We start from the raw sequence: 27,135 nt of genomic DNA, 5'->3' as shown, positions 1-27,135 counted from the left end.
CACGAATTGCATTGCGGTACAGTGGTCCCTTTTAATGGCTATAGCCGGCACGCGCGGCCGGTGGCCGCGATGTCTTCTGGCCACCCACGATCGCTCCACAGAGAGCCAGAATGGGGATCTGTCAATGTAAACAACGCAGATCCCCGTTTTCTCTGTACTCCCCTGACAGATCGTCTGTTCCTAGTGGTCAGGAACAGCGATCTCTCTGTACTCCCAGTCAGTACACTCACCCCACAGTTAGAAACACCTCCCTAGGACACACTTAACCCCTTAACTGCCCCCTAGTGTTAACCCCTTCCCTGCCAGTGACATTTATACAGTACCAGTAATCAGTGCATTTATATAGCTCTGATCGCTATATAAATATCACTGGTCCCAAAAGAGTGTCAAAAGTGTCCGATCTGTCTGCCGCAATGTCGCGGTCCCAATACAAATCGCTGATCACCGCCATTACTAGTAAAAAAAAAAATATATATGCCATAAAACCTATCCCCTTTTTGTAGCCGCTATAACTTTTCAGCAAACCAATCAATATACGGTTATTACATTTTTTTTTTGTTTTTTTTTTTTACCAAAAATATATAGAATACATATTGGCCTAAACCGATGAAGACTTTTTTTATTTAATAATTTGGGATATTTATTATAGCAAAAAAGTCAAAATTGTCGTTTTTTTTTTTTTGTTTATAGTGCAAAAAATTAAAACCGCAGAGATGATCAAATACCACCAAAAGAAAGCTCTATTTATGGGGAAAAAAATGACATAAATTTTGTTTTGGTTCGAACGAGCAATTGTCAGTTAAAGCAAAGCAATGCCGTATCACAAAAAATGGCCTGGTCATTAAGAGGGGTAAGCCTTCCGGAGCTGAAGTGGTTAATGTGATATCACCGGAGCTTGACTTTACAAAAATAGTTCTACCGCTCATGGCAAGCACATATTCTTCTTCCTTTGGAAAACTGTAGACCCCACCAGAGCTGAAGTGGTTAAAGTGATACTAAACAATCACTGTATAATTTAAATTGTCCCTTCTATTTCTGTATGTGGATGATGGCACTGTAATTATTTTAATAGAAAAATAAAACATTTAAGTACCTTTTTTTTCCAATCGATATACAGCTGTCACATGACCCAGCTCTTTCCCAGTTTGTCTGCAGGGAAACATAAGCAGGAGGAGCTTCTAGTCCTCTGCTGCTGGTCACATGTTCACACACAAAAAAAAAGGCAGCCTTTGGAATACAGAGTAAAAATAAATAATATCAATAAGATGTTTAAAATTGTCATACAAATATATATTTGGAATTAAATCTTTATTATTTTGTGGAAATAACAATGTATGGGTGGATTTTTGCCAGTCACGGGCTGTGTCACACCCCTCCAGCCTGTGTTTTAGGATAAGAGGGAGGTGAAGCCTCCATTAATCTACATGTAGTATCCCACCCCCATTGTGTTTAGCTGGTTAGTGGGCATGGAGGAGGAGGGAGGGAGTGGGCTGTGTTTACCACTGTGTATACACCCACATGTGTGACTGTATAGTCACATGGGCTGCTCAGATGTGATAGGGAGGAAATGCTCAGCATAGAAACTAACTGAAAACTGAGCATGTGCAGAGTTGCCACCGCATCTTCAAAATTCCTAGCTGAATTGGGGACAAGACCAGTTTTTTTGCAGAATACAGAAAACGAATCCCATAGTGACTAAGTTTGAACAGCACGTAATACACCATTTATTGATAGATTTTTATGATGTGGGTTTAGTGACACTTTTATTGACTTGCAATTATCCGTTCTTCAACCCAAACATAATTGTTATTTGTTGAGCATCACAGAGACTCTCAGACATGATCAGAGAGGTCAGTTAACTATGGGGTGTGCTTTTGCTGCTCATCCATGCTTGTTAATATTGGTCCATTGTACAGAAAACTGATATTGTGGTTTTGGATGGGTGCTGATTGATGATGTCTTCCATTGACTTTCTTCCCTTTCGGGGTTTTGAGCAGTTGGATCCTAGTTCTGTCTTCCCAGCCACAGAGGCTCACTGTCCTCCAATGTGGGAAGTAGGATCCCCTTGCTAAAGGCCTTGGTAGGCGGGCAAAACTGAGAATTTAGGTGCCGAGATGTAACCACGAGAGATACTTGCAAAGCTAGTGGTTAAGTCAAGTCTCTGGCCGGCATCTAAAACTCAAATATCAAATATCATTGGACTCTTTAAGAGAACACAATCATGTGTTTCCTGAGTTTCATTTTCAGGAATTATGACCTTTCACAAACACGTGATAATGAGCTCAGTACATGCCAAGAATGATTTCTAAAAACTGGTGTGATAAGAAAGATGCTGTTCATAGTGATCTGTCTTCCATGTCTGATTTTACAAAAGTTTTAACTTAAACAAAAATGTGTAATGTGTCACTGACCTTCAAAATTTGATCTTTTATCAGAATTTTCAACCCCAGACAATCCTGAGAACAAGCTGGGACTAATCATTGGAATCGTGATTGCAGTCATCTTACTGCTAGTTCTTGTTGCTGCATTAGTGTACCTGTTTGTTGTTCACAGAAGGCGCAAAAAGTAAGTCTATTAGACAAAACATAGCAAAATTACTTGAAAACAGTCATTTTTTGTCCAGTGCTGCAGACCACCTTATCACAATGTTGTTGATTGTGACATTTTAGTAAAGTTCTGTGAAAAAAAAAAAGTTACTAAGGCTGACCATACATTATACAATTTTCTTGTACAGTTTTCCTTTAGATTTATCAAAACCATATAATATGAGGTCAAACCTAAACACTTTAAATTTGTATGCAACCAGGCTGGCACTACCTAGCAGTGTTGCCAACCGCCAGTATTTTTACTGGCAGCCAGTAAAAAATGGGCACTTTTCTCCTGTCAGTAAATGCCAGTGACGGGAAAAAAAGGTTGTCAGTAGGTATGGTCTCAAAGTTTGAGTCGAACGTAAGTTCGACTCAAACATCGGGTGTTCGCCGAATAGCGAACAATTTGGGATGTTCGCAGCAAATTCGAAAGCCGCAGAACACCCTTTAAAATTAGCACTTTTGATTTCTCCCATAGACTTTTAAAGGTTTATATTCAAGTTATTGTCATAAAAAGTGTTTGGGGACCTGGGTCCTGCCCCAGGGGACATGGATCAATGCAAAAAAAAGTTTTATAAACGTCCGTTTTTTCGGGAGCAGTGATTTTAATAATGCTTAAAGTGAAACTATAAAAGTGAAATATTCCTTTAAATTTCGTACCTGGGGGGTGTCTATAGTATGCCTGTAAAGTGGCGCCTGTTTCCCGTGTTTATAACAGTCCGAGAGCAAAATGACATTTCTAAAGAAAAAAAAGTCATTAAAAACTACTCGCGGCTATTAATGAATTGTCGGTCCGGCAATACACATAAAAGTTCAGTGATAAAAACGGCATGGGATTCCCCCACAGGGGAACCCCGAACACTTTTTATGACAATAACTTGCATATAAGCCTTTAAAATGAGCACTTTTGATTTTTCATGTTCGTGTCCCATAGACTGTAGCCTCCCTGGCGGTTTTCCCGAGTGTGGCTCGGGGTTAAAATTCAGTACCATTAGCGGTAACCCCGAGCCACACTCGGGATCGCATTGCAGGATCCTGGGGCGGCGTTACTTACCTTGTCCCCGGGATCCTGCGATGTCACTTGCAGTGTCCGAGCCTCTCCGTGCCAGGCTCCGTTCCCTGCGAGCGGCGCGACGCACGGGGGCGGAGCCTGGCGGCAAATTCAAAAAACTGTCAAAATCATAACACATACAGTACTGTAATCTTACAGATTACAGTACTGTATGAAATGATTTCACATCCCTTTTGTCCCCAGTGCTCTGGCCCATGCCCTGCATGCAGTTTTACATGATATACACTGTTCTTTCTGCCTGGAAACTGGAGATTGTCCATAGCAACCAAAAAGTGTCCCTTTACGTCAAAAGTGGCTTTAGACCAGCTAGAAAACAGCGATAATAAATTAGAACACTTGCAGAATTGAGCGATAGTGAATTGTGGGGAAATTTATTTTATTACTATTTTTTTTTATTTTTTTTTATTATTTATTTTTATTTATTATATTATAATTTATGTTTTTGTGTTTCAAACTTTATCATACCCGGGATATCTACTAGACTCTGGTTTGGACAGATTTAAGTGTGTTATTGTTAAGATTTACAGACCTACAATATAAAACGCCAAATTTCCATGCAAAATAATGGTACCGCTTTCAGCACCTAAAATCCGAAATAATCATACCGCCAGGGAGGTTAACAGTGTTTGTGTATTCAAACAAATGTTTTGCCTGTTCGCATGTTCTGGTGCAAACCAAACCAGGGGGTGTTCGGCCCATCCCTAGTTGCCAGTAAAAAATATGGCTGTGACTTACTATAAGAAATGTTTTTTGCCTTAATATCATGTTAAAGGGGTTTTAAACCCTCAGCGTTTTTCACCTTAATGCATTCTATGCAATAAGGTGAAAAACCTTCTTTACTGCAGCAGCTCCCCCGAGCCCCCCTTATACTTACCTGAGCCCTGTAATTCCCGCAACGGGAATGAGCACACCAGCTCTGGCTGGTGTCTTATGTCCTGATTGGATGGATTGATAGCAGCACAGCCATTGGCTCCCGCTACTGTCAATCAAATCCAATGACGTGGGGAGTGGGGCCGAGTCCTGCTGTCTGTGTCAACACACGCAGCAGCAGGCATGCCTGCACGGGTGCCCCGTTGGAGAGTGCTTCTCTGACGGGACACTCGAGAAGAGGAAGAGCCAGGAGCGTCGTGGAGGGACCCCAGAAGAGGAGGATCGGGGCCACTCGCTGCATAACCAACTGCACAGCGGAGGTAAGTATGACATGTTTGTTTGTTGTTGTTTTTTTGTTTTTTTTAAACTGAACCTTTACAACCCCTTTAAATCATATTGCTAATTTCTTATTGTACTTGTTTGTAGCCTAAATATAGAAATTTGCACTTAAAACTGTAATTTTGGAAATGGTAGTAAAAACGTGGCTGTGCCAGTAAATTTTGGGTGTTGTGTCAATAAATTTCAATCTGGTAGGTTGGCAACACTGCTACCTACCTTCCTAAAGGAAATTGAATAGGAAAATTTATTAACGTATGGTGCCAGCTTTAAAGTGGAGAGTGTAAAATCTGGTGCAGCTGTGCATAGGAACCAGCTTCTAAATTCAACGTATTCATTTAAGCTTTGACAAAAAGACAACTGGAAGCTGATTTTTTTTTTTTTTTTTTTTGCAGAGCTGCACCAGATTTTGCCCTCTCCAATTTTTTGTAAATCAATCCATTTGTCTCCCAGCACACATTGGTGGCTATGCATTCAGCACAGCTTGCTGATGTGGATTAACCCTTTAGACTTGGTTCACACCTTGGTGAGTTTGCGGCCCGGATTTGCCTGCATTTTCAGCTAAATAAAGGTGATTGCGCCTTTCCAAAATGCGTTTGCACCATGCAATTTGCCTGCGGTTCCCATATCCATAAATGTGCTGTGGTTTGAGATGCATGGGGGGTGCCATTAAGAATAAATGGCAGCCCTGCGTGCCTCTGTAGAGCAGTATGTTTTGGCTGCGGGTGGCTGCAGGAACAGGTGCTATTCTCGCCACCCGCATAGATGTGAACTTAGGATAAAGGGTTCAACCAAATCTGGTTAATGTTTAAAGGTGCATCTTTGTTTTAGGGTACCAATGTCCTCCCTGCTGGAACCATTTCATAGCTTCTTAGCTTTATGGAAACCACAAAAATACCAAGTTTGGCCACCAAGTGGCATTTTCTTCATATACTCACCAGCCACTTTATTAGGTACACCTGTTCAATGGCTTGGTAACACAAATTGCTAATCAGCCAATCACATGGCAGCAACTCAATGCATTTAGGCATCTAGATGTGGTGAAAACGACTTGCTGAAGTTCAAACCGAGCATCAGAATGGGGAAGAAAGAGGATTTAAGTGACTTTGAATGTGGCATGGTTGTTGGTGCCAGATGGGCTGGTCTGAGTACTTAACCACTTCAATACTAGGCACTTAGACACCTTCCCGCCCAGGCCAATTTTCAGCTTTCAGCACTGTCGCAATTTGAATGACAATTGCGCGGTCATACAACACTGTACCCAAACTAAATTTTTTATCATTTTGTTCCCACAAATAGAGCTTTCTTTTGGTGGTATTTGATCAACTCTTTGGTTTTTATTTTTTGCGCAACAAATTAAAAAAGACCGAAAATTTTGAAAAAAAACACGTTTTTCTTTGTTTCTGTTAAAATTTTTTGTAAATGAGTACGTTTTCTTCTTCAATGACAGGCACTGATACGGCGGCACTGATGGGCACCAATGAGGTGGCACTGGTGAGGTGGCACTGATGATGGGCACTGATAGGCGGCACTGATAGGTGGCACTGGTATGCGGCACTGATGGGCACTCATAGGTGGCACCGATGGGCACTCATAGGTGGCACTGATGGGCACTCATAGGTGGCATTGATTGGTACATATGGAGGGCACTGATGGGTACTTATGGGTGGCACTGATGGGCACTGACAGGTGGCACCGATGGGCAATGACAGATGACACTGGTTGGTGGCACTGATAAAATTTATTGGTGGCATTGCTGGGCATAACTGAAACATAATGGTGCCAATCAGTGCCCATTTGTGGGCACTGATTGGCACAGATTGGGCACATTGGGCACATGTGGATGGCCATGGGGTACATACCTGGCCATCCACATGTTACCCCTTCCCTGGTGGTCCTAGTGACGATCCCTGGTGGTCCAGTGTGGTGATCTGAGGGGGGCTGCGCTGATAAACAATTAGCGCAGACCCCCCCGTCAGGAGAGCCGCTGATCGGCTCTCCTCTACTCGCGTCTGTCAGACGCAAGTGAGGAAAAGCCGATCAACGGCTCTTCCTATTGACATCGTGATCAGCCGTGATTGGACACGGCTGATCACGTGGTAAAGAGCCTCCGCCGGAGGCTCTTTACCAAGATCGGTGGAGCGGTGTGTCAGGCTGACACACCGCTCCACCGATCGCCGCGATGCACGCCCCCGCGGGTGCACGACGGCATGTTATCCTGCTGGACGTCATATGAAGCCCAGTCAGGATAACGGAACCACCGCCCGGCCATCATCTGCTATGGGCCGGGCGGGAAGTGGTTAAAAAACTGTTTATTTACTGTTATTTTCACACACAACCATCTCTCGGGTTTACAGAGAATGGTACGAAAAAGAGAAAATATCCTGTGAGCAGCAGCTGTGTGCAAGAAAATAACTTGTTAAGGTCAGAGGAGAATGGGCAGACAGGTTTGAGATGATAGAAAGGCAACAGTATCTCAAATAACCACTCATTACAACCAAGGTATGCAGAATACCGCCTGAATGCACAACACATTGAAACATGAAGCAGATGGGTTACAGCAGCAGAAGACCACGCTGGTTGCCACCCCTGTCAGCTAAGAACCGAAAACTGAGGCTACAATTTGCAGAAATTTGTCAATAGAAGATTGTAAAAATGTTGTCTGATCTGATGAGTTTCAATTTCAGCTGCGACATTCAGATGGTAGGGTCAGAATTTGGTGTAAACATGAAGGCATGGATCCATCCTGCCTGGTATCAATGGTTCAGGCTGGTGGTGGTGGTGTAATGGTGTGGGGGATTTTTTCTTGACTCACTTTAGGCCCCTTAGTACCAATTGAGCATCGTTTAAAGCCCACGGCCTACCTGAGTATTATTGCTGACCATGTCCATCCCTTTAGGACTACAGTGTCCCCATTTTCTGATGGCTCCTTCCAGCAGGATAATGCACCATGTCACAAAGATCAAATCATCTCACCATTGGATTCTTGAACATGACAATGAGGTCACTGTACTCCAATGGCCTTCACAGTCACCAGATCTCAATCCAATAGAGCACCTTTAGGATTTGGTGGAAATGTGAAGCCAACAAATCTACAGCAACTGTGTGATGCTATCATGTCAATATGGACTGAAATCTCTGAGGATTATTTCCAACACCTTGTTGAATCTATGCCATGAAGAATTAAAGTAGTTCTGAAGGCAAAAGTGGGTCCAACATGGTACTAGCAAGGTGTACCTAATAAAGATAGATATGTCTTTATTTAAGCAGGTTCTCCAGCATGTCCCATCCATAAGGTATAGCATATTCTGCCCCTGGGCTACATTGTGCATTTTTTTGCATGCCTGATTTTACCACGATTTGTGTTTGCACTTTTTATGTTTTTTTTTTTTTTTTGTTTTTTTTTTTTCGGGCAATTTGTTGTTGGGCAGATGGAGGCCGTGTTCACACCTGAGAGATTTTCTGCTTGAAGCTTGTAGCTCTAAAACGCTCAACAAGCCAAATCCCATTCATTTCAATAGCCCTTTTTCACATATGAGCATTCTGTTGCCTAAAGCAAAACGTCAATCAAAAAAGTACATGAGCTTCTTTTATGACAGATTACAATCGTTTTTGGATCCATAGGCTTCAATAGAAATGCCTGAAAACATGTGACTTGAGCGTTTTACTGTACAAGCATTTTGTTATTAGTTTTCTGCTCAAACAGCAGCTTTCCACCCCTAATTAGACATGTGAAGAACAGAATTATTTTTTTTGTGTAGAATAGCTGGTTGTTCAGCAGTGGTCAGGGAAGCTAGTCTCTGCGTCCTTAACTGAAGTAGCTGTCCTTAGCTGAATGTAAAAAAAAAGTGCTGGCAAAAGAAAAGTCAGAAAAAAACAGTGTGGTCCCCCCCCCCCCCCCCAAATCCATATCAGGTCCTTCGGGTCTCATATGGATTTTAAGGGGAACTCCATGCCAAAATGTAAAGAAGAAAAAAAAAACCGACCTGGGGTCCCCTCCAAAATCCATTTTTGATGAGTCCTTTGTTTTTTTATTTTTTAATAATGTCCCCAGATGTAGATAGTCAATCACGCCACCCACCGCACCACCGGACCCAAAAAAAGAAAAAAAAGCTCTGCCCATGAGGAAGGCTCCCACCGAATGCCTGCTCCTCTGTGTGACATTTCATGCAGCAGAGCCCCCCCCCTGCTCCAAAGCACTGCCCCCATGTGGAGGGTATGTAGCTTGGTATAGTCCAGGAGGGGGAGCACTCACTCGTTTCCCCCTTTCCTGGCCTGCCTGGCTGCATGCTCGGATAAAGGGTCTGGTAAAGATTTTGGGGGGACGCCATGCCATTTATAAAAAAAAAGTTGGAGTGGGGTTCCCCTTAAAATCTATACCAGACCCGCAAGGCCTGGTATGGATTGGTATGTATTCTTTTTTATTTATTTTTTTTTTTACATTCAGCTATCAGTGGGGAAGGCCGCTGACAGCTAATGACTCATCGGGTTTAAGCTATTCTTCACACATAATTTGAATCGGTCAATCATTTTGCGACCAATCCGAGTTGTATATGTCTACCCCTAATTTCCTCTACCTCACCTCCCCCTAGTGCTTTCTATTGGCTAAACAAGAATGCCCGAAGCTGTAAAACGCTTGTAAAAAAGCTTAAAAAACGCTTTAAAAAAAGTTACAAAATGCTTAAAAAAATGCCCGAAAAACGCCAGTGAATTGATACGCTCGGGCGTGAATAGAGCCTTAAAAAAACACAAATGCATCAAAACTGCGGTAAAATTGTGGGAGAAAACACACTATATGCTTTTCTGCAGCTTCTCCATTGAAGTCCATTGAACCAAAAAAAAAAGCAAAAAAATGCACCATTTTGCATTTAAAAAAGTCCCTGACCCTTTCCAAAAACACAGTGGCTGAAAAAAGGCATAGATCTGAATGTGTCCCATAGGAAACCATGTTAAATGAACTGTAGTGCGTTTCAGCAAAAAAAAACACCAAAAAACACATAGGTGTGAGCCAGGCCTCAGGCAAGTAGCTTTTTCATGAGGTCAGCAATGGTTGCCTACATATTTCTCTTAGTCTCAGTTTCCTGAGCACACTGTAAGTGTTCATTGACAGACATTCAGGAGTGGAGCATTTTTTGTAACTGGATGGATGTAAATGGATCTTGTTAGAGTTAGAGGGTCTGGCATAAGGATAAGCAAGCTGGGACACTGGAGGAGAGGGCTCAGTTGGGTTTCCAGTTGGGTTTCCAAAGTTATCTTTCCAAAGAAAAATCTCCCTCTCTTCACAATCACACCTTATTCATGTCATCATTTTTGGGCAATAACTATTTTCAAGGATGAAGCAGATGGAGGGCAAGATTAGAACCAAAATATCTGATGAGCACCTTGAGAATTTTATTGATAATTGCTACCACATCCATCCAACCACTAGATTTATGTTGTGCTTGTTTACCTTTATAAAAAAAAAATACAAACAAATGAAGTTTTATTACTCAGATATAGTAATTATCTGTATCAGTGATCGTTAACTTGTGACCTGGCCAACTTTTTCTGCTCATCGGCTACCCTTATGCCCTGTACACACGATTGGACTTTCCGACAACAAATGTTGGATGTGAGCTTGTTGTCGAAAAGTCCGACCATGTGTATGCTGCATAGAACATTTGCTGTCGGACTTTCCGCCAACAAATGTTTGAGAGCAGGTTCTCAGATTTTCTGACAACAAAATTTGTTGTTGGAAAGTCCAATTGTGTGTACACAAGTCTGATGCACAAAAGTTCACGCATGCTCAGAATCAAGCAGAAGAGCCGCACTGCCTATTGAACTTCATTTTTCTCGGCTCGTCGTACGTCTTGTATGTCACCGCGTTCTCGACGTTTGGAATTTCCGACAACATTTGTGTGACCATGTGTATTCAAGACAAGTTTGAGCCAACATCCTTGCTGAAAAAAATCCAAGGTTTAGTTGTCGGAAAATCTGATCGTGTGTACAGGGCATTATTGTTATGCCCCGTACACACGATCGGACTTTCCGACAACAAAACCGTGGATTTTTGTTCAAAGGTTGTTGGCTCCAACTTGTCTTCCATACACACGATCACACAAATGTTGGCCAACGATTACGAATGTGGGAACGTGGTGATGTATGTAGCAATAACTCTCAGTGGAGCTGCTGGTTTAAAGCGCGCTGTTACCGTCACCTTCGTTACCTCTATTTCACCAGAACCGGGTCTAGGGTCCGTTGAGTTTAATACCAGACAATGTAGGCACCAGACACTTGAGTATCTTTTCCAATGCTTTAATAAACGTAACTGTAGGAAGTAGCAGGAAAGAGGTAGAAGAAGAGTTGCAGGGAAGTTCAAATACCTTTTCTTAGTGTATTATTAGGAATTGGAATCTTGTAGGTGAATGTACTTTCCTCTTAGAGTTGAATCTTTGCCCGCCTGGATAGGTTTCTCTCACTAACCTAGCAGCCAGTACGCAGCACTAACAAAAGTCTCTGCCACAGACGAATAGAACAAAACCCATACGATCCTCTGCCACAGGATGTAAAGGTTTACGATGGATAGCAAACACAGCACTAGAACCTTTAAGCCGACCCGGCAGTACTATGCAGTAAGATTACTTCAGGATACATCCTCCAACCGAGTCACCAGGCCCCTCTCCAGACCAGCACTCTGCATGATCCTTCCATGACAGGTCCTCCCCTGGGATCTTCTCAGTTGTCCAGCTTCTTCCCGTAGGACAGACAGCCCAGGACCATTCCTCTGCCGCTGTGGTAGGCCTCGGACAGGCTTCTGGGCCCACTCACACGCTGCAGCAACGTGGGCCTCCTGGTCGGAGGACCTAGCGGTAGTATTCCTAGCACATACCTGTCAGCCAGGAGGGCCAGCAGGTGGAACGAAAGCGAACCCTAAAACATGGCGTCTGTCCCATAAATACCCTCTCCCAGAATGCAACTCGGAAGACCATCTCCACCGAGTTATCTCCGGGACAGAGGAGCACTCATACACTTCAACATGTTGCCTTTCCAACACCGACCCATGGTGACAACGACACCCACAGGCACAGTGTGAAACTACATGCAACTCAGTCAGATTTGCCACTGTTCCAACTTGACTATGTATGAACGGATAACCCACTAAATTTACCTATAAGCAGTAGATTGAAAATCTACCAGCGCTACGCGTACAAGACGTACGACGAGCCGAGCAAAAGTAAGTTCAATAGCCAGTGCGGCTCCTTCTGCTTGATTCTAAGCATGTGTGAACTTTTGTGCGTCGGACTTGTGTACACACGATCGAAAATTCCGACAACAAAGTTTTGTTGGCGGAAAATTTGAGAACCTGCTAGCCAACATTTGTTGGCGTTAAGTCCGAAAACAAATGTTCGATGCAGCATACACATGGTCGGACTTTGCACCAACAACCTCACATCCAACAATTGTTGTCGGAAAATCCGATCATGTGTACGGGGCATTAGTGTTTTTTATGTGTGGCCCAAGACAATTCCTCTTCTTCCAATGTGGCCCAGGGAGATCAAAGCATTGATCACCCCTGATGTATGGAGTTTATGTGTTCTTTCTGAGTTTGTCTCCAAGCAGCCCAAATGTATTTATGTAGTTTAGTGTCAACTAAAATTCTTCTTCTCATTTCAGGCTTTTGAGAGACAAGAATTCAACAATCAAAATGAAGAGCTCAGGAAATGGTAAATCTATCTATCTATCTATCGATCTATCTATCCATCCATCCATCCATCCATCCATCCATCCATCCATCACAATTTTCCAGAGAATATGGTTGCATATCACAAAGAAGCCAAGTTCCTCTTCACAAAACAAGAAGTTGTGGCTTTGCGTAGGTCTGTTGGGGAGGATAGTGTAACACATTTCTAGGGAAGTGACAGAATCTCTGTGAATTAACAATGTGTCATTGGGGGCTCCACACCTACCACTTCGCCCACTGTGTGCTTATTATAAAGTTATGTATGTGCTCCACCATTGACCTATTATGATTGAAATGAGGAACTGGGAATGGATATTCAGGTAACATTCAGGGCTGCATCTGGTTCCATTTATGCTCTGTCTAGGAAAATGTAAACCCTACATGTAGCCTCTTTTAAATAAAAGTTGCTAGCATTGCATGGTGGCAGTGACACCAGTTGTTATTTGGGTACAATACCTGAATCAAGGGCCGCACAGGTTTTAGCCCCCTTACATAGTGAATAAAAAAAGAAAGCGCTCATCCAGATCAGTTGATCAACACAAGATTAGGGACATATTTCTAGGCTTTCCACATGGCTCTGTATAAGGTGACCTGTGATGTGGGGAAAGCTTAGGCACACCTCCAATGACTCAGGGAACGAAAGCTGACTTGACTTTCACCTGATTCCTGCTGAATCCACCAAAGTTCAGGCTATGGGTAAAATTATCTGCACCACCTGGCTTGACAAACTTTCCCTGAAAAATCAAAGGGTTTGGGGGGAAAATTGTTGGCCGAACAGTAACTGTAGATGGCTGTTTTAACCACTTGACCACCAGAAGGTTTACCCCTCTTCCTGACCAGGCCATTTTTTTTGCCATACGGCACTGCGTTACTTTAACTGACAATTGCGCTATCATGCGACACTGTACATAAATGAAACATATGTTCTTTTTTTCCCCACAAATAGAGCTTTCTTTTAGTGCTATTTGATCACCTCTGCATTGTTTATATTTTGCACTATAAATAATGCCGAAATGTAAAAAAAAAAAAAAAATGCATTACTGTCTGCTATAAAACATGTCCTATAAAAATATTAAAAAAAATAAAATGTCTTCATTAATTTAGGCCAACATGTATTCTGCTACATATTTTTGGTTAAAAAATCCCAATAAGTGTATATATGGATTGTTTATAGAGTCTACAAACATGGTGTGTGTATGTATATACAGTATCTCACAAAAGTGAGTACACCCCTCACACCACTCACTTTTGTTGCCAGTGGTTTAGACATTAATGGCTGTGTGTTGAGTTATCTTGAGAGGACATCAAATTTACACTGTTATACAAGCTGTACACTCACTACTTTACATTGTAGCAAAGTGTCATTTCTTCAGTGTTGTCACATGAAAAATAAAATAAAATATTTACAAAAATATGAGGGGTGTACTCACTTTTGTGAGATACTGTGTGTATGTGTGTGTGTGTGTATATATAATATATATGATTTTTTTTTTTATATACTGGTAATGTCGGCAATCAGCGATTAATAGTGTGACTGCGATATTGTGGCGGACAATCTGACACTAAAAGACACTTTGTGGGAACCAGTGACACTAATACAGTGATCAGTGCTAAAAACATGCACTGTAACTGTACTAATGACACTGGCTGGGAAGGGGTTAAACATCTGGGGCAATCAAAGGGTTAAATGTGTGCTTTGCCTGTGTTTTTGTGTTTATTGTGAGGTACTTTTACTAAAGAGATGTGCTGGAATTTATTCCCTGCTTTGCTGGGGAAAAAAATCCATCGCATCCCCGCTGACAGGACAGAGCTCTGCTTTGTGTACATAGGAAGAGCTGTGTTCTGTTGTCCTCCTTGCCGAACAGCGGATGCCAGCCTATGGATGTCCACCAGCATCTGCTGTTCTTCAAGGAGGACGACAGAACACAGCTCTGCCTATGTACACAAAGCAGAGCTCTATCGCAGCAGAAGGGGCCTGCTGACAGCCCCTGCTGGATCACGTGCTAGGTATGTGATCTGGCACAGGAGAGCCACCTTGCCGCCGTATAACGATGTTATGCAGTTGGCAAGTGGTTTAAGTGGTTGTAAACCTCAGACATGAAATATGAACAAAGCATATCCCTCTATAGTGTAAATCTGTCTAAATTAAGAGCACCTATTTGTCATTTCTGTCTGCTGCGTCATTCCTCTGCTATCAGCATGAATCACTTCTGACAAGTATTCTTGACTCCAAGAGAAAAATGGTGACAGGGGAGGGAGCTCCAGCAGATTGACAGCCTCAGCTCTGTTCCTGTGAGCTGAGTGAAGAGTTGTATGTCCCTTCCCTCCAATCCCCTCTCCTTACCTGAGCTCTGCAGAGTGTAATTTCAGCTCTCCACCCCCTTTTTTTCCCCTGAACTCTCAGACAAGCTTTATAAATTCAGCAGTTTAACTGCTTGCTGCCCGCCCACTGTCAAATGACGGCGGGGCCGTGCAGCTCTTGTTCGGGGACGTCATCATATGACCGCGTCCCAGAACGCCCGCTCTCGCGCACCCATGGGGGCGCCCAGCCGCACCGTGTTGCTAGGACACGGCGCGACCCCGATCTGTGTAAAGTCACAGCCAATCACAGCCGGTCACATGTAAACAAGGAAGTGCCGGTAATCGGCTCTCCTCGCCTTATACTGACAGAGTGTGAGGAGAGGAGAGCCGATCAGCGGCATCTCCTCACAGGGACATGATCATCAGTGCCCTGATTACAATAAAGAAATATAGTGTCACAATACAGTGCCCACCAATGCCAGCATACAGTGCCCACCAGTGGCAGCAATCAGTGCCCACCACTGCCCACAAGTGCCACCAATCAGTGCCCATTAACCATGCCAGTCAGTGCTGGCAATCAGTGCTGCCCATCACTGCTGTCCATCAATGCCCATCAGTGCCACCCATCAGTGCCCGTATGTACCACCTATCCGTGCCCACCAGTGCCGCCTATCAATGCCCGCCACTGCCGCCTATTATTGCCCATCAGTGCCACCTAACGGTGCCCATCAGTGCCGCCTATCAGTGCTCATCAGTTCCACCTATAAGTGCGGCATATTAGTGTCTCCTCATCAGTGTCCATAAGTGCCACCTCATCTATGCCCACCAGTTCAGCCTATCAGTGCCCATCGGTGCTGCCTCATCAGCACACATCAGTGAAGGTGAAACATTACTTTTTTTGTCAGTAAATTTTGTAACTAAGTAAACATATTTTTTTCAAAATTTTTGATCTTTTTTTTTTTTTTTTTTGTAAAAAAGTAAAAAAAAACAAAAAACCCAGCAATGATTAAACACCACCAAAAGCATGACCGTGCAATTGTCATTCAAAGTGTGACAGCGCTGAAACCTGAAAAATGGCCTGGGCAGGAAGGGGGTGTTAGTGCCTGGTAGGCAAGTGGTTAAAAAGGTGTAAAGAAGAGAACACTGCAGATAAACAGGTACAACTTATGTAGGAGGATTTGTTTCATCTCTGTCTATCACCAGAGGGTAGACACTTCACTGACTGTATGTATGCAACTCTGTAATTATGAATACATTATTACATCTATTTTAAAATGCAAGCAGTATAAGTACCTGACCTTATATCAGTCTTTGCAGTCCCTGTAGAGGCAGGACAGGGGTGTGAGAGGAAGAAGGAGCAGTGCAAGGAGCCAGCCAGTTAAAGTGCTAGAAAGAAGCATGCTTATAGGAAAAAAAAACCATAGTGCAAGAGAGATGAGCTCATCAGTGTGCTGCTTCTCCTTTCACTGTCCAATCACAAACTGGGGTCCAGTCCAGAAGAAGAAGCAGGTTGAACAATGCTAACAATCTGATTAAGGATATCTAGTGGCACAGGAAAAGTACTGCAGGGGAAAATTCTGCATTAGCTTGCTATTCGCTTTTATTTTATTATTTTTCCTGGAGTTCAGCCTTAGGGTGCATTCACACTTTGACCTTCCTGTGCATTGTGTTAACCACTTATGGACCGCCACACGGCAATATACGTCTGAAGTTTGAAGAGGAATATCGTTGTTATGGCAGCAGCTAGCTGCCATAACCCTGGTATCCTCTTCTTCAGCCGGTCGTCTGCTTTCCGATAAGAGTGGTCTCTGTGGTGGATTCGCCGCAAAATCACTTTTATCTGCGATGGGAGAGGTCCACCCCCTCCTGCCTCGCTCCATTGCTCTCCGCCGCTTACCGGAGCCGTCAGCAGCGGTGGAGGCAATTGGAGCTTTACCCTTGCTTGGTATGGAGACAAGTGAGGGGAAGATGGCCCCCACCCGTCTCCATAACATTGCAGGGCGGAAGCGACGTCAAAATGTCACTTCCGCCCATAGCTCTTAAGGGGCCGTTTTTTTTATTTTATTTTTAAATGACAATTTTTTTTTTTTGACCCCAGATCTCATATTTAAGAGGTCCTGTCATGCTTTTTTTCTATTACAAGGGATGTTTACATTCCTTGTAATAGGAATAAAAGTGACAATTTTTGAATTTTTTTTAAAGTGTAAAAATAAAAAGTAAAATAAATAAGAAAAAAATTTTAAACGCGCCCCGTCCCGCCGAGCTCTCGTGTAGAAGCGGACGCATACGTGAGTAGCGCCCGCATATGAAAACTGTGCTCAAACCACACATGTGAGGTATCACCGTGATTGGTAGAGTGAGAGTAATAATTCTAGCTCTAGACCTCCTCTGTAACTCAAAACATGCAACCTGTAGAATTTTTTAAACGTCACCTATGGAGATTTTTAAGGGTAAAAGTTTGTTGGGCGCAATTTTGAAACGTGACATGTTAGGTATCAATTTACTCGGCATAACATTATCTTTCACAATATAAAAAAAAAATTGGGCTAACTTTACTGTTGTCCTATTTTTTTAATTCAAAAAAGTGTATTTTTTTCCCAAAAAAGTGCGCTTGTAAGACCGCTGCGCAAATATGGTGTGACAGAAAGTATTGCAACAACCGCCATTTTATTCTCTAGGGTGTTAGAAAAAAAAAGGATAATGTTTGGGGGTTCTAAGTAATTTTATAGCATAAAATCCTGTTTTTAACTTATAAACACCACATCTCAAAAAGAGGCTCGGTCCTTAAGTGGTTAATGTACATATTAAATGGACCAAAAAACAGACCTGTAGTATTATTTCGGACACAGCGCACTACAGCACATGGCACTGTGTGTTGTGGTGCATTGCAGTGCATGTTTATCTGAACTGAAAAGAAAAATCAATGGCATGGCAACTCGCTAAAGCCTTGCAGTAACGTGTCCAATACACCACAGTGCACAAGAGTGTCTTACTTCTCAATGTTTGTGTGTATCTTTTTTTTTTTACTGTATGAGGGTTGCTGTATTGTCTACTGACGAAATGGTATATACTGAGTAGTGCAAATGGAGTTTGTGTATTTACCTTGTTGTAAAGTCTGGGGGTCTCAGAGTACAATTTTTAAGGGATAGGTCTGAAATTGCTACTAAATGTGAAATGTTATTTTCACGTTTGGAGAATGTTATGCCGCGTACACACGGGCGGACTTTTCGACGGACTTTCTGAATGAACAGACTTGCCTACACACGATCAACCAAAGTCAGACAGATTCGTACGTGATGACGTACGACTGGACTAAAACAAGGAAGTTGATAGCCAATAGCTGCCCTAGCGTCGGTTTTTGTTCGTCGGACTAGCATACAGAAGAGCGGACTTTTCGACCGGACTCGAGTCGGTCAGATAGATTTGAAACATGTTTCATTTCTAGGTCCGTCGAACTTTTGGGAAAAAAAAGTCAGCTGGAGCTCACACACGATCGAATTATCCGACAGACTCCGGTCTTCCGCAAAGTCCGCTTGTGTGTACGCGGCATTAGAGTTATATATATTATAACTAAGTTGACTTTTAGTTACGAAGCAAGTATGCACACCTTACTTTAGATGTACTAAATGCCAGTGCAAAAATTTGTATAAGGAAGTATACTCCTATAAAACAGTCTGTCAATGCTTTCTTATGTAAATTTTAAAAAACACTGTAAGTAGCTTAGTTAAACAAATACAACAGGGGGCAATAATTGTAGAGCGGAGTATATTCAGAGCTTCTCATGGATTATTAAAATCTTTCATTCTATTAAATCGCTGTGCACCTATCAAGAGAGAGTATCTTTAGAAGCTCGGCACTGACAGCTCCCTGTATCTATTTGCTTGGTTATTAACCTGACCCTTTGGCTTCTGTACTTTCCCAATCACTGACCCAGAATAATCATACAGGTCAGGAAAGTCACAGTAAATTTAAAGTACTTTAGCCAGAGTGTAGCACCAACAGTTGATAAGTCAATTCCTGAACTAGGAGTTTACATGATTATTATCGGCCTGGGAGATTGGAAACTTTTCCTGAGCTCTCACTTGAGCCCCATACACGCAGGCCAAAATCAGCAGGTAGAGTAGAAAACGGCCGACATTTGGCCCGTGTGTAGCAGTTCCTTGTCTGACAGAAGCCGATTTCATGACCGACTTCTTTCAATTGTGTATACTGGAAAACCAGCATCCGATCAGCGCTTGCAGCCAATGGATGCGAGCGCTGACCAGTGTGTTTTGGCGGGGGGCGGTAGCCCCCTTCTCAATACATGATAGCATGGTGGGGATATTGTTGTATTGGTTAGTACAGTGACCGCCTCTGTTTTTTTCATTCGGGCTGTTGGATTGAAAAAAAAAAAAAATAACATGTACCAGGCCATACAGTTCATATCCAGAAGGCCTTTGGTAAGGGGACTACACAAAGTCTTTAAAAAAATAACAAAAATGCAGCGCTGGGTTAGTGTAAGGAATACAGATATCCCATATCAAATAAACAGTGCAGACAAAAATCATTACCCAAAAGTGCAATGTAATACTCATAATACGTAATAATGTGCAATACAGTAATTAGAAATAAGCAAATATGCAATTCATATGCGATTAAATACAAAAAAGGGAGTAAACAAAAAAATTGCAAACACAAACGCACATTATAGTGCTAAAGAAATAAATTCCATATGTGATCCAAGAAGTTAAAATGTCCACATGGGCAATCCTGTGCAATATATAATAGACAAAAAAGCATATAGGAAAAAAATTAAACGCAGCAAACGCTAAAAAAAGTGCAATATGAGTGCAAACAAAGTTCTTAAGTGGCTAATATCCAAAATAAGTGACTTCAGGTGCAGCATGGAACATCGATTAGCTGGTTGACACCATGATACCCATCACCTCTTTAGTCCTCATGCACACGGACGTTTTTACAGCTGCTTTTTTGAGCTTTTTTTGCAGCTTAAAAAGGCCTGTCTATGTTAGTCTATGGCTTCATGCCCACCTAGGCGTTTTTGAGCTGCAAGTGGCATAGGCGTTTTTAAGCTGTAAAAAAAACCCAGGACCAGTGGGTTCTGAGAGACGTTTTTCAGCTGTAAAAACGCTCTAACGCTGAAAAACGCTCAAAAACGTCATTCACCAACGTTTTTTAGCGTTTTTGATCCATTGAAAAAAAAAAAAAATGTGAAAAAAAAAAAACGCTCAAAAACGCTAACGCGGAAAAACGCTCAAAAACGCTCAAAAACGCTATTGCAAAAACGCTGAAAAACGCTAAAAAAAGTAAAAAAAAAATCACTGCAAAGATACTGGCGTTTTCATAACGTTTTTTTAACAGCCTGTGTGCATGAGATAAAAGGCTTACCAGAAAGCCTGCGACCCCCCCTTCTCAGGGAGGTCAGACAGCACTTATATGAAATCAGGGAACCACCGATGGAGTACTGTGACTTCCCCCTCCGATTGACCGATGGCAGCCGGCCAGCATAAGCAGCAGCAGATGATGATCTCTTCATTAACTGACGTCACTGGACACCTCCACTGGCTTGATCTGTAGATCCATATACAACAAGACACAGCACTCAGAAAATGTCTGACGATCCACACAAATACTTTACAACAAAGTTGTCTGGGGCCCCAGTATAGTGGTTCAGGGCTGGGTTTGTCGGAGTCTGGAAACACCTGCCCAGATGAAATATACCGTTACAGGTTTTCCTGGCACATAATCCATACAGGAGACCCATCACCACTACAGGGTACACCAACATCTCTTCCAGTCTCCACCAGTCCCCTACCCAAGCCAGACACACTTGCTTCTTGTATCTCAGGTATAGGCCACTGGAATGATGGGGCTCAATCTGCTTCTTGATGTAACTGTTATTTGCTTGTCCAACAGGCATCAACAGTTTAAGACAACATAACTTGCAACAGTGCATTTCTTCATGGCATGGTTGGTTCTGTACAGTACTATGCCCACTCCAGGATTCTCTGTAATACTGTAGAGTCCTCGAGCTTTCTGGCTACCTACTATGGGTAACATAGGAGGCATTCCACTGAAGGGGAATCCCATAAACGCGATTCACATTTCTAGCAGGAACAGGACCCAAGGATCCAACAGAGGTCTGCTGTCCACAGGTCAGCACAGCATTCTCAACTAATTACTGTTATCTTTGCTGTTTCACATACTACAAACTACCCTTAAGCTTCACCCCCCTCGCTACTTATCTTTGCATTCATAGGTGTGCACAGGGGGGTGTGCCAGGTGTGCCTGGGCACACTCTAATCACTACGTGCAGTCATACCTCCCAACATTTTGAGATGGGAATGAGGGACACCTACTAGCAAACGTATGTAGGCATAGGACACTCCCCCTGCCACACCCACTTAAAGGAGAAATAACCAAAAAAAGGTTAATTCAACCCACAAGTGCTTTTTTTTATACCACTACTATTCCTTTATATTGGCTTTTAACATTTACAAATGCAGCAATTTCAAATTTGGATGAAAGGTGTAGCCCTGGTAAACACTTTTTTTGAAAGAGAAAAAGTGCATTTTATATACAACTATATAGATCAGACCAAAATGATGGACAAATGAGGAGGACAGAGGGACATTTCTCCAAATTGGGGACGGTTGGGAGCTATGCGTGTGGTGCATATTCCCCCTAGTATCTGGGCTTTCCCCTGTATTGCCCCCCACCCCAGCCCACAGTGCTGCTGGATTCCCGCCTCTTCTCCCACCTGCTGCGGGGGATGATTCAGTTTGGGAAGGGGCTAGTAAATATGTAATTTACTGGTCCCTTACTTTTCTAAATGAACACACTCACTGTGTTCATTCATAACGGAAAACTGTGTTTACTATGGTTCAGTTTGTGAATGAACAGGAAGTCGCTCAGCACAGAGCCTTTCCCATTCACTGCCCCGTGCAGCTGAGGCTGCAGAGAAAAGCATGTGTGTTTGTGCTTTAGGGTGCACACACCTATGTTTGCACTGCACAGGAACCTCTAGTGGGGAACTAGAAGTAAAGTGAAGTAAAGGCTAACCCTGTCCCCAGAATGAGGGGTCCTACAAGAGGGTCACATGACTAAAGTGAGACTTCCTCCTAATGGCAAATGGACAGAACGGGGAAGAGAGATTTTTAAATGCAAAGATTTTGATTTGTAGGTCTTAGGTATTAAAGACTAATGAGTAAACCAACAACTACCAAAGCCTGACAAGTAAATAATGTTTAGCTGACCACCCAAACATGTGTCAAAAGACTAACAAAACTTTATTGGCCATTGACTGCTGAAAAAAAAAAATACCAGTGAAATGCTGAGTAGATACTTACACACAAAAACAAAATTTGGGATTTTTGCCAACATTTGGTAGTTAGATATGGAAACACCATGAATATGCACAATCTACCCAAAGGCACGGGTGCTATTTTGATTGTGTGTGTGAGGTGGCCAATATGGACATAAATAGTCCTTAGAGTTGTTTTCATTTTTATTGTTCATGAGATAGTTTTGGACAGTAGAAACATATCACATTCATTTAAATGGGATTTCCCTCCATATATCAAACAGGAAGCAAACAGCTTTATGCCAATAGTTCAGCTTCCTTCAGATCAGGGTTTTGAATGACCTCAACATTTGTCAAGCCTGATAAACCAGCAGTAAAATGGTCATTAGTTATTGGTGTTATTTGTGTAGAACGGCATTTCCCCCCGGTTGTAATATTTTTTCTCTAGTTGGAAGGAAGTTTTATGCCGTGTACACACGGCCGGACTTTTCGACCAAACTTGTCCGACGGAACAAATCCGTCGGACAATTCGACCAGGTGTGGGCTTCATCGGACCTGCAGTGGACCTTTTCTGTCGAAAAACGTGACGGACTTTAGAAATAGAACATGTTTCAAATCTTTCCGATGGACTCAAGTCCGGTCGAAAAATCCACTCGTCTGTATGCTTGTCCGACGGGCGAAAAACGACGCTAGGGCAGCTATTGGCTACTGGCTATGAACTTCCTTATTCTAGTCCTGTTGTACGTCATCATGGTCGAATCCGACGGACTTTGTTGTGATTGTGTGTAGACAAGTCCGATTAGACGGATGTCAGTCGAAAAGTCCGACGTGATTCAGTCCGTTGAAAGTCCGGTCGTGTGTACACAGCATTAGTGTCATGTCACCAATGTTCTGGAGAGGGCCCACAGCTTTCAGAGTTCACCAAATATTGCAAAACCTATTGATGGCTGCCTGCCATTAATTGCACAGTCTTGTTCCTCATTTTTCATTGTGTAACAAATGACGACGACAGACCAAAATCTCTGGGACATGTTTTGTTGCAGCTCAGTTTTGTTTCATCATAAGTCCACAGCTGTGTACATAGTGTGTTTTCAATGTTAACTGCTGTTTTTATATTTTCATCTGGAGTAAATTAGCCTTTCAATAGGCTGACCAGATGCCTGCAGCATCACGGGACAGTTCCTGATTTTAGTAGACTATACATGGATGAAAAAGTGTCTCAGGTTTTGTCCCATTTCAAAGATGGCATCCTTGATCTCCTCCCAGTTTTATTAATTGTCTCCCAGGCCCAGGAACTGTGGGATAATGGCTGTCTGTCACACCCCCCCCCCCCACACCCAGCAGCCATAATACCAGGCATTTCTGCCCTTCCTGCAATTTCCTAGCCTACAAGTTGTGGGTTGTTATGGATAAAAGTCACATCATTTGGCTCCACCTCTATCGCTGCCCACAGCCCCTTGTATCTCCGCATGTAGGAGTGGGAGTCCTGCCTTATGTCTCTAACACATCAAGTTAGCTTTGAGCAATGGGGGACAAGGGATGCAGGCTTTAGAGGTTGCAACTAGAAGTGCTGGAAGAGGAGGGCAGGGGTAAGCAGTGTTGCATAAGGGTTGCGCAGGTAAACATTGTTGGAAGAAGGTTGCAGCAATGAGCATTATTAAAAGAGGGGCGTAGAGGTGAACAGTGTTGGAAGAGGGTTGCAGAGGGTACAGAGATGGGCAGTGTTGGCAGAGGGTTGGAGGGGGTTCAGCGGTTAGCAGTGTTGGAAGCTGGTTGCAGGGGTAAGTAGTGTTGGAACAGGGTTGCATGGATTGACGAGAAGTGATTAAGGGACAATTGTACCAAAGGTAAAGCTGTGCTTAAAGCGACACTGCCTCCTTGCCAATCCAGACAAAGTAAGTTACAGTGGGCAACGCTGTATCCTGGCCTAGGCTGACAAGGCCCAGGCCTAGGGCAGCACTTTGCAGGGGAGCAGCACAGAAAGAGTTCCTGCCGGCTTGCGCTACACTATTAGTGTAGTGCCAGTCTTATGAGGTGGACTGGGCTGAGAGGCAAATTAGTCTAGCGCCCCCATAAAGCGGCCGCACTGCTTGCGGTATATGGGCGGCTGGCATTTCGCAACTGGGGGGGTGGGGGCGCCGCTTCTAATTTTGACTCTCCTATCATCCTGGACCACAAACCTTCCTCACTGTGCTATGTTTTCTGCTGCACCATTGGCATGGTTATATCTTCATAGTCTTCTCCAAAAAATTATCAGAAATTTGTGCTTAAAGTAGAACTATAGGCAACACTTTTTTTTTTCATTTTGGATAGAGTAAGGGAGGGTTATAGCCCCTTTCAGTTTATTTTTTACCATCCCTTTCCCATTGCAGAGATTTCCCTTCACTTCCTGCCCCATAGCGAAACAGGAAGTGAGAGGAAATCTATGCAAATTAAGGGAATCCATCCCCCCCCCCCCAGGCCCTTAGAACTAGTGTCCCCTTTCGAAAATTTCAGGGCAGGTCTTAAACACCAAGGGGTGTGGCCTTGACAGGAAGGGGTGGGTCATATTTAAATTGGGGCGGTGCACGTGTTTAGTCAGGCCTGGGGCAGCACAAAACCTAAATACACTACTGACAGTGGGGTTCATATACTAAAGGCAAATAGACTGTGCAGTTGCTCCCGAGCTTAGTAAATGAGGTAAAGGTTCACTTTGCAAAGAATATCCAATTGCATGTAAGGACAATTAAAAAAAAATGCATTTTTTGTTTGCACATGATTGGATGATGGAAGTCAGCAGAGCTTTTGCTCATTTTCTAAGCTCTGGAGCAACTGCTCTTTGCAACGTGCACAGTCTATTTGCCTTTAATACATAAACCCCAATATCTCTTAAAAGTGCAACTGTACCTTTGGTGCAATTGTCCTTGGATCAATTCCTCCCACCACCCTGATTGCAGTCCACCAGCTCAAATGCTTAAGCCAGCCATAGATGGATCGAATCTTGGCCAGTTCAGCAGAGACCCAAGTCGATCCATCGATCAACTTTGGTACAACCAGCATGTTGAATTTTTAGCATGCATTTTTTGCCAGGAAAGAAAATCGCATAATCTATGGCCTACTTTATCTTCCTCCTTGACCCAACGATTTTCAATCTGTCGCTTGTTTAGCCTTCCCTTGGAAAAAATTCCCACTGGGAAAACCTCTTAGTACACGTGTGCTGTGTTCTCATACATTCTTTTGGGCAAGCCGTACTCATGGCAGCCTGTGGTGGTCCAGCACAGTACAGCTTATTTATAGGACCATTTTAGCTGACTGTCAGGACTGTGCAGTAAAGACCACTGGATTGAAGAGGAAGGTAAATTGATGGGATTAAATATAAATACAGTAGAACCTTGGATTAGGAGCATAATCCGTTCCAGGAAAAAGGTTGTAACCCAAATCACTCGCATATCAAAGCGAGATTCCCCATAGAAGTCAATGGAAACAAAGTTAATTTGTTCCGCATTGACTTCTATTACATGCAATACCGCATGTGGCCAGAGGTGAGGGGGGCGCCGGTGAGACTCGGAAATACTTGGGGACAGCTCGGAAAGCATCGGAAACATTGGAAACACTTGGAAATATTCTGTTCCCGAATGTTTCAGAGGCTTTCCGAGTATTTCCAAACAGCTCCGAACCGTTCCGAGTGTCCCCAGCGCCCCCGCACCTCTGGCCAAATGCGGTACTACACCGCATTTAAACAAGCTGCATGATTTTGAAGTGTCACAACAGGGAGAACGTTGCACTAATACAGTATTAGGACACATCGATGTATTGCAGACTTCCACTGGTAACAGAAGAGGAAGTTTCATTTCAGTTTAAAGTTTGCAAATTTGAAAACCACCAATTATTTTGTGTGAACCAGGTCGGTGCATATCATTATTATTAGGTGTATTATCATTATATGAACTAGTGCCATCATATACTGTATACAAAAATAATCCAAGAGGTGAGAAAAAGGAACCCTTTGTTAGCCACAAAAAGGTAGTTTTAGTCTCATTCATTGAACTACTTCTCTATGTACTAAAAATAAATTCATTAATAATACTGAAAGGTTATTGAAACTTAGAAAGCTAACAAAATATCAGTTTAGATAATGCGGGGTGTATTTACGCTACTAAACAGGCTCAAGATCAAAGGAAAATTTGCAGGCTCTCCCGACAATTGTAATCCCTTAAAGCTGAACTTAAAGCCTTAAAGCCAAAAGAAGAGCCATTTTGTTGCTTGAATTGTGATGTACTTTGTGCATTGTTTCCAGATCTATGCAGTAATCCAGTGTGAAACTTTGCCCCTGTGCAGGAGCCACCTGTAATAAAGACCAGTCACCGCTGCTGTCTATCCTGTGCAGGGTTACTGGTCTTGGCTCCACCCCCTCCTGTAGTTACAGGCAGCCTTGTAGTGGGTGGAGCCTGCTGAGTTCCTCCCACAGCTCTGCTTTCTGCACAGTATATGTACAGCAGAGTGATGATGTCACTGCTAATTTTACAAGATCAGATCTGAGTTTGTAAAGGCATTTGGTCACACAAAGTAGATTTATATTCTTTGTGGCTATTGGGGAATGCATTTTAATGAAACCTTTTTGTGTACAGAGTTCAGCTTCAACTGATCTGTTAAAGTATACGCTCTGATTTTCCCTGTTTGCAGTGCCTATTGAACATGCGAATATGGGCTCATAATGATGGGCATTCTGCTCAAACGCAACCGTTTTTTTTACTAAAGCTGCTTCATGTGTTCAAATGAAGAATGGCAAGCAAAGGTTGCATACGGTTAACAAGCGTTTTGCAATACAAGCAATTCTTTTTTAAAAATCCTGACTTGGTTTGCGAGTGTTGTCTCGCAACACGAACAGGATTCAAGCCTCTGCAGGGTGCAGTACCGCATTTGGCCAGAGGTGCGAAGGCGCCGGTGACACTTGGAGCCGTTTGGAACC

General features: G+C 42.9%; 1 protein-coding gene across 1 annotated transcript in view; it reads left to right on the top strand.

The window, feature by feature from the left end:
* LOC141110645 (cell adhesion molecule CEACAM1-like) overlaps positions 1-27,135 on the top strand; it is a 140,144-nt gene that overhangs the window by 65,247 nt on the left and 47,762 nt on the right. Inside the window, exons 5-6 of the mRNA XM_073602112.1 lie at positions 2,436-2,565; positions 12,520-12,569. Coding sequence (XP_073458213.1) covers positions 2,436-2,565; positions 12,520-12,569 — 180 coding nt within the window. The remainder of the gene's footprint in view (positions 1-2,435; positions 2,566-12,519; positions 12,570-27,135) is intronic.

The sequence above is a fragment of the Aquarana catesbeiana genome, linkage group LG10 (assembly GCF_042186555.1).
Source record: "Aquarana catesbeiana isolate 2022-GZ linkage group LG10, ASM4218655v1, whole genome shotgun sequence".
Taxonomy (NCBI): Eukaryota; Metazoa; Chordata; class Amphibia; order Anura; family Ranidae; genus Aquarana; species Aquarana catesbeiana.
The sequence above is the reverse complement of the archived record's forward strand: the minus strand, read 5'-3'. Positions and strand labels throughout refer to the sequence as shown.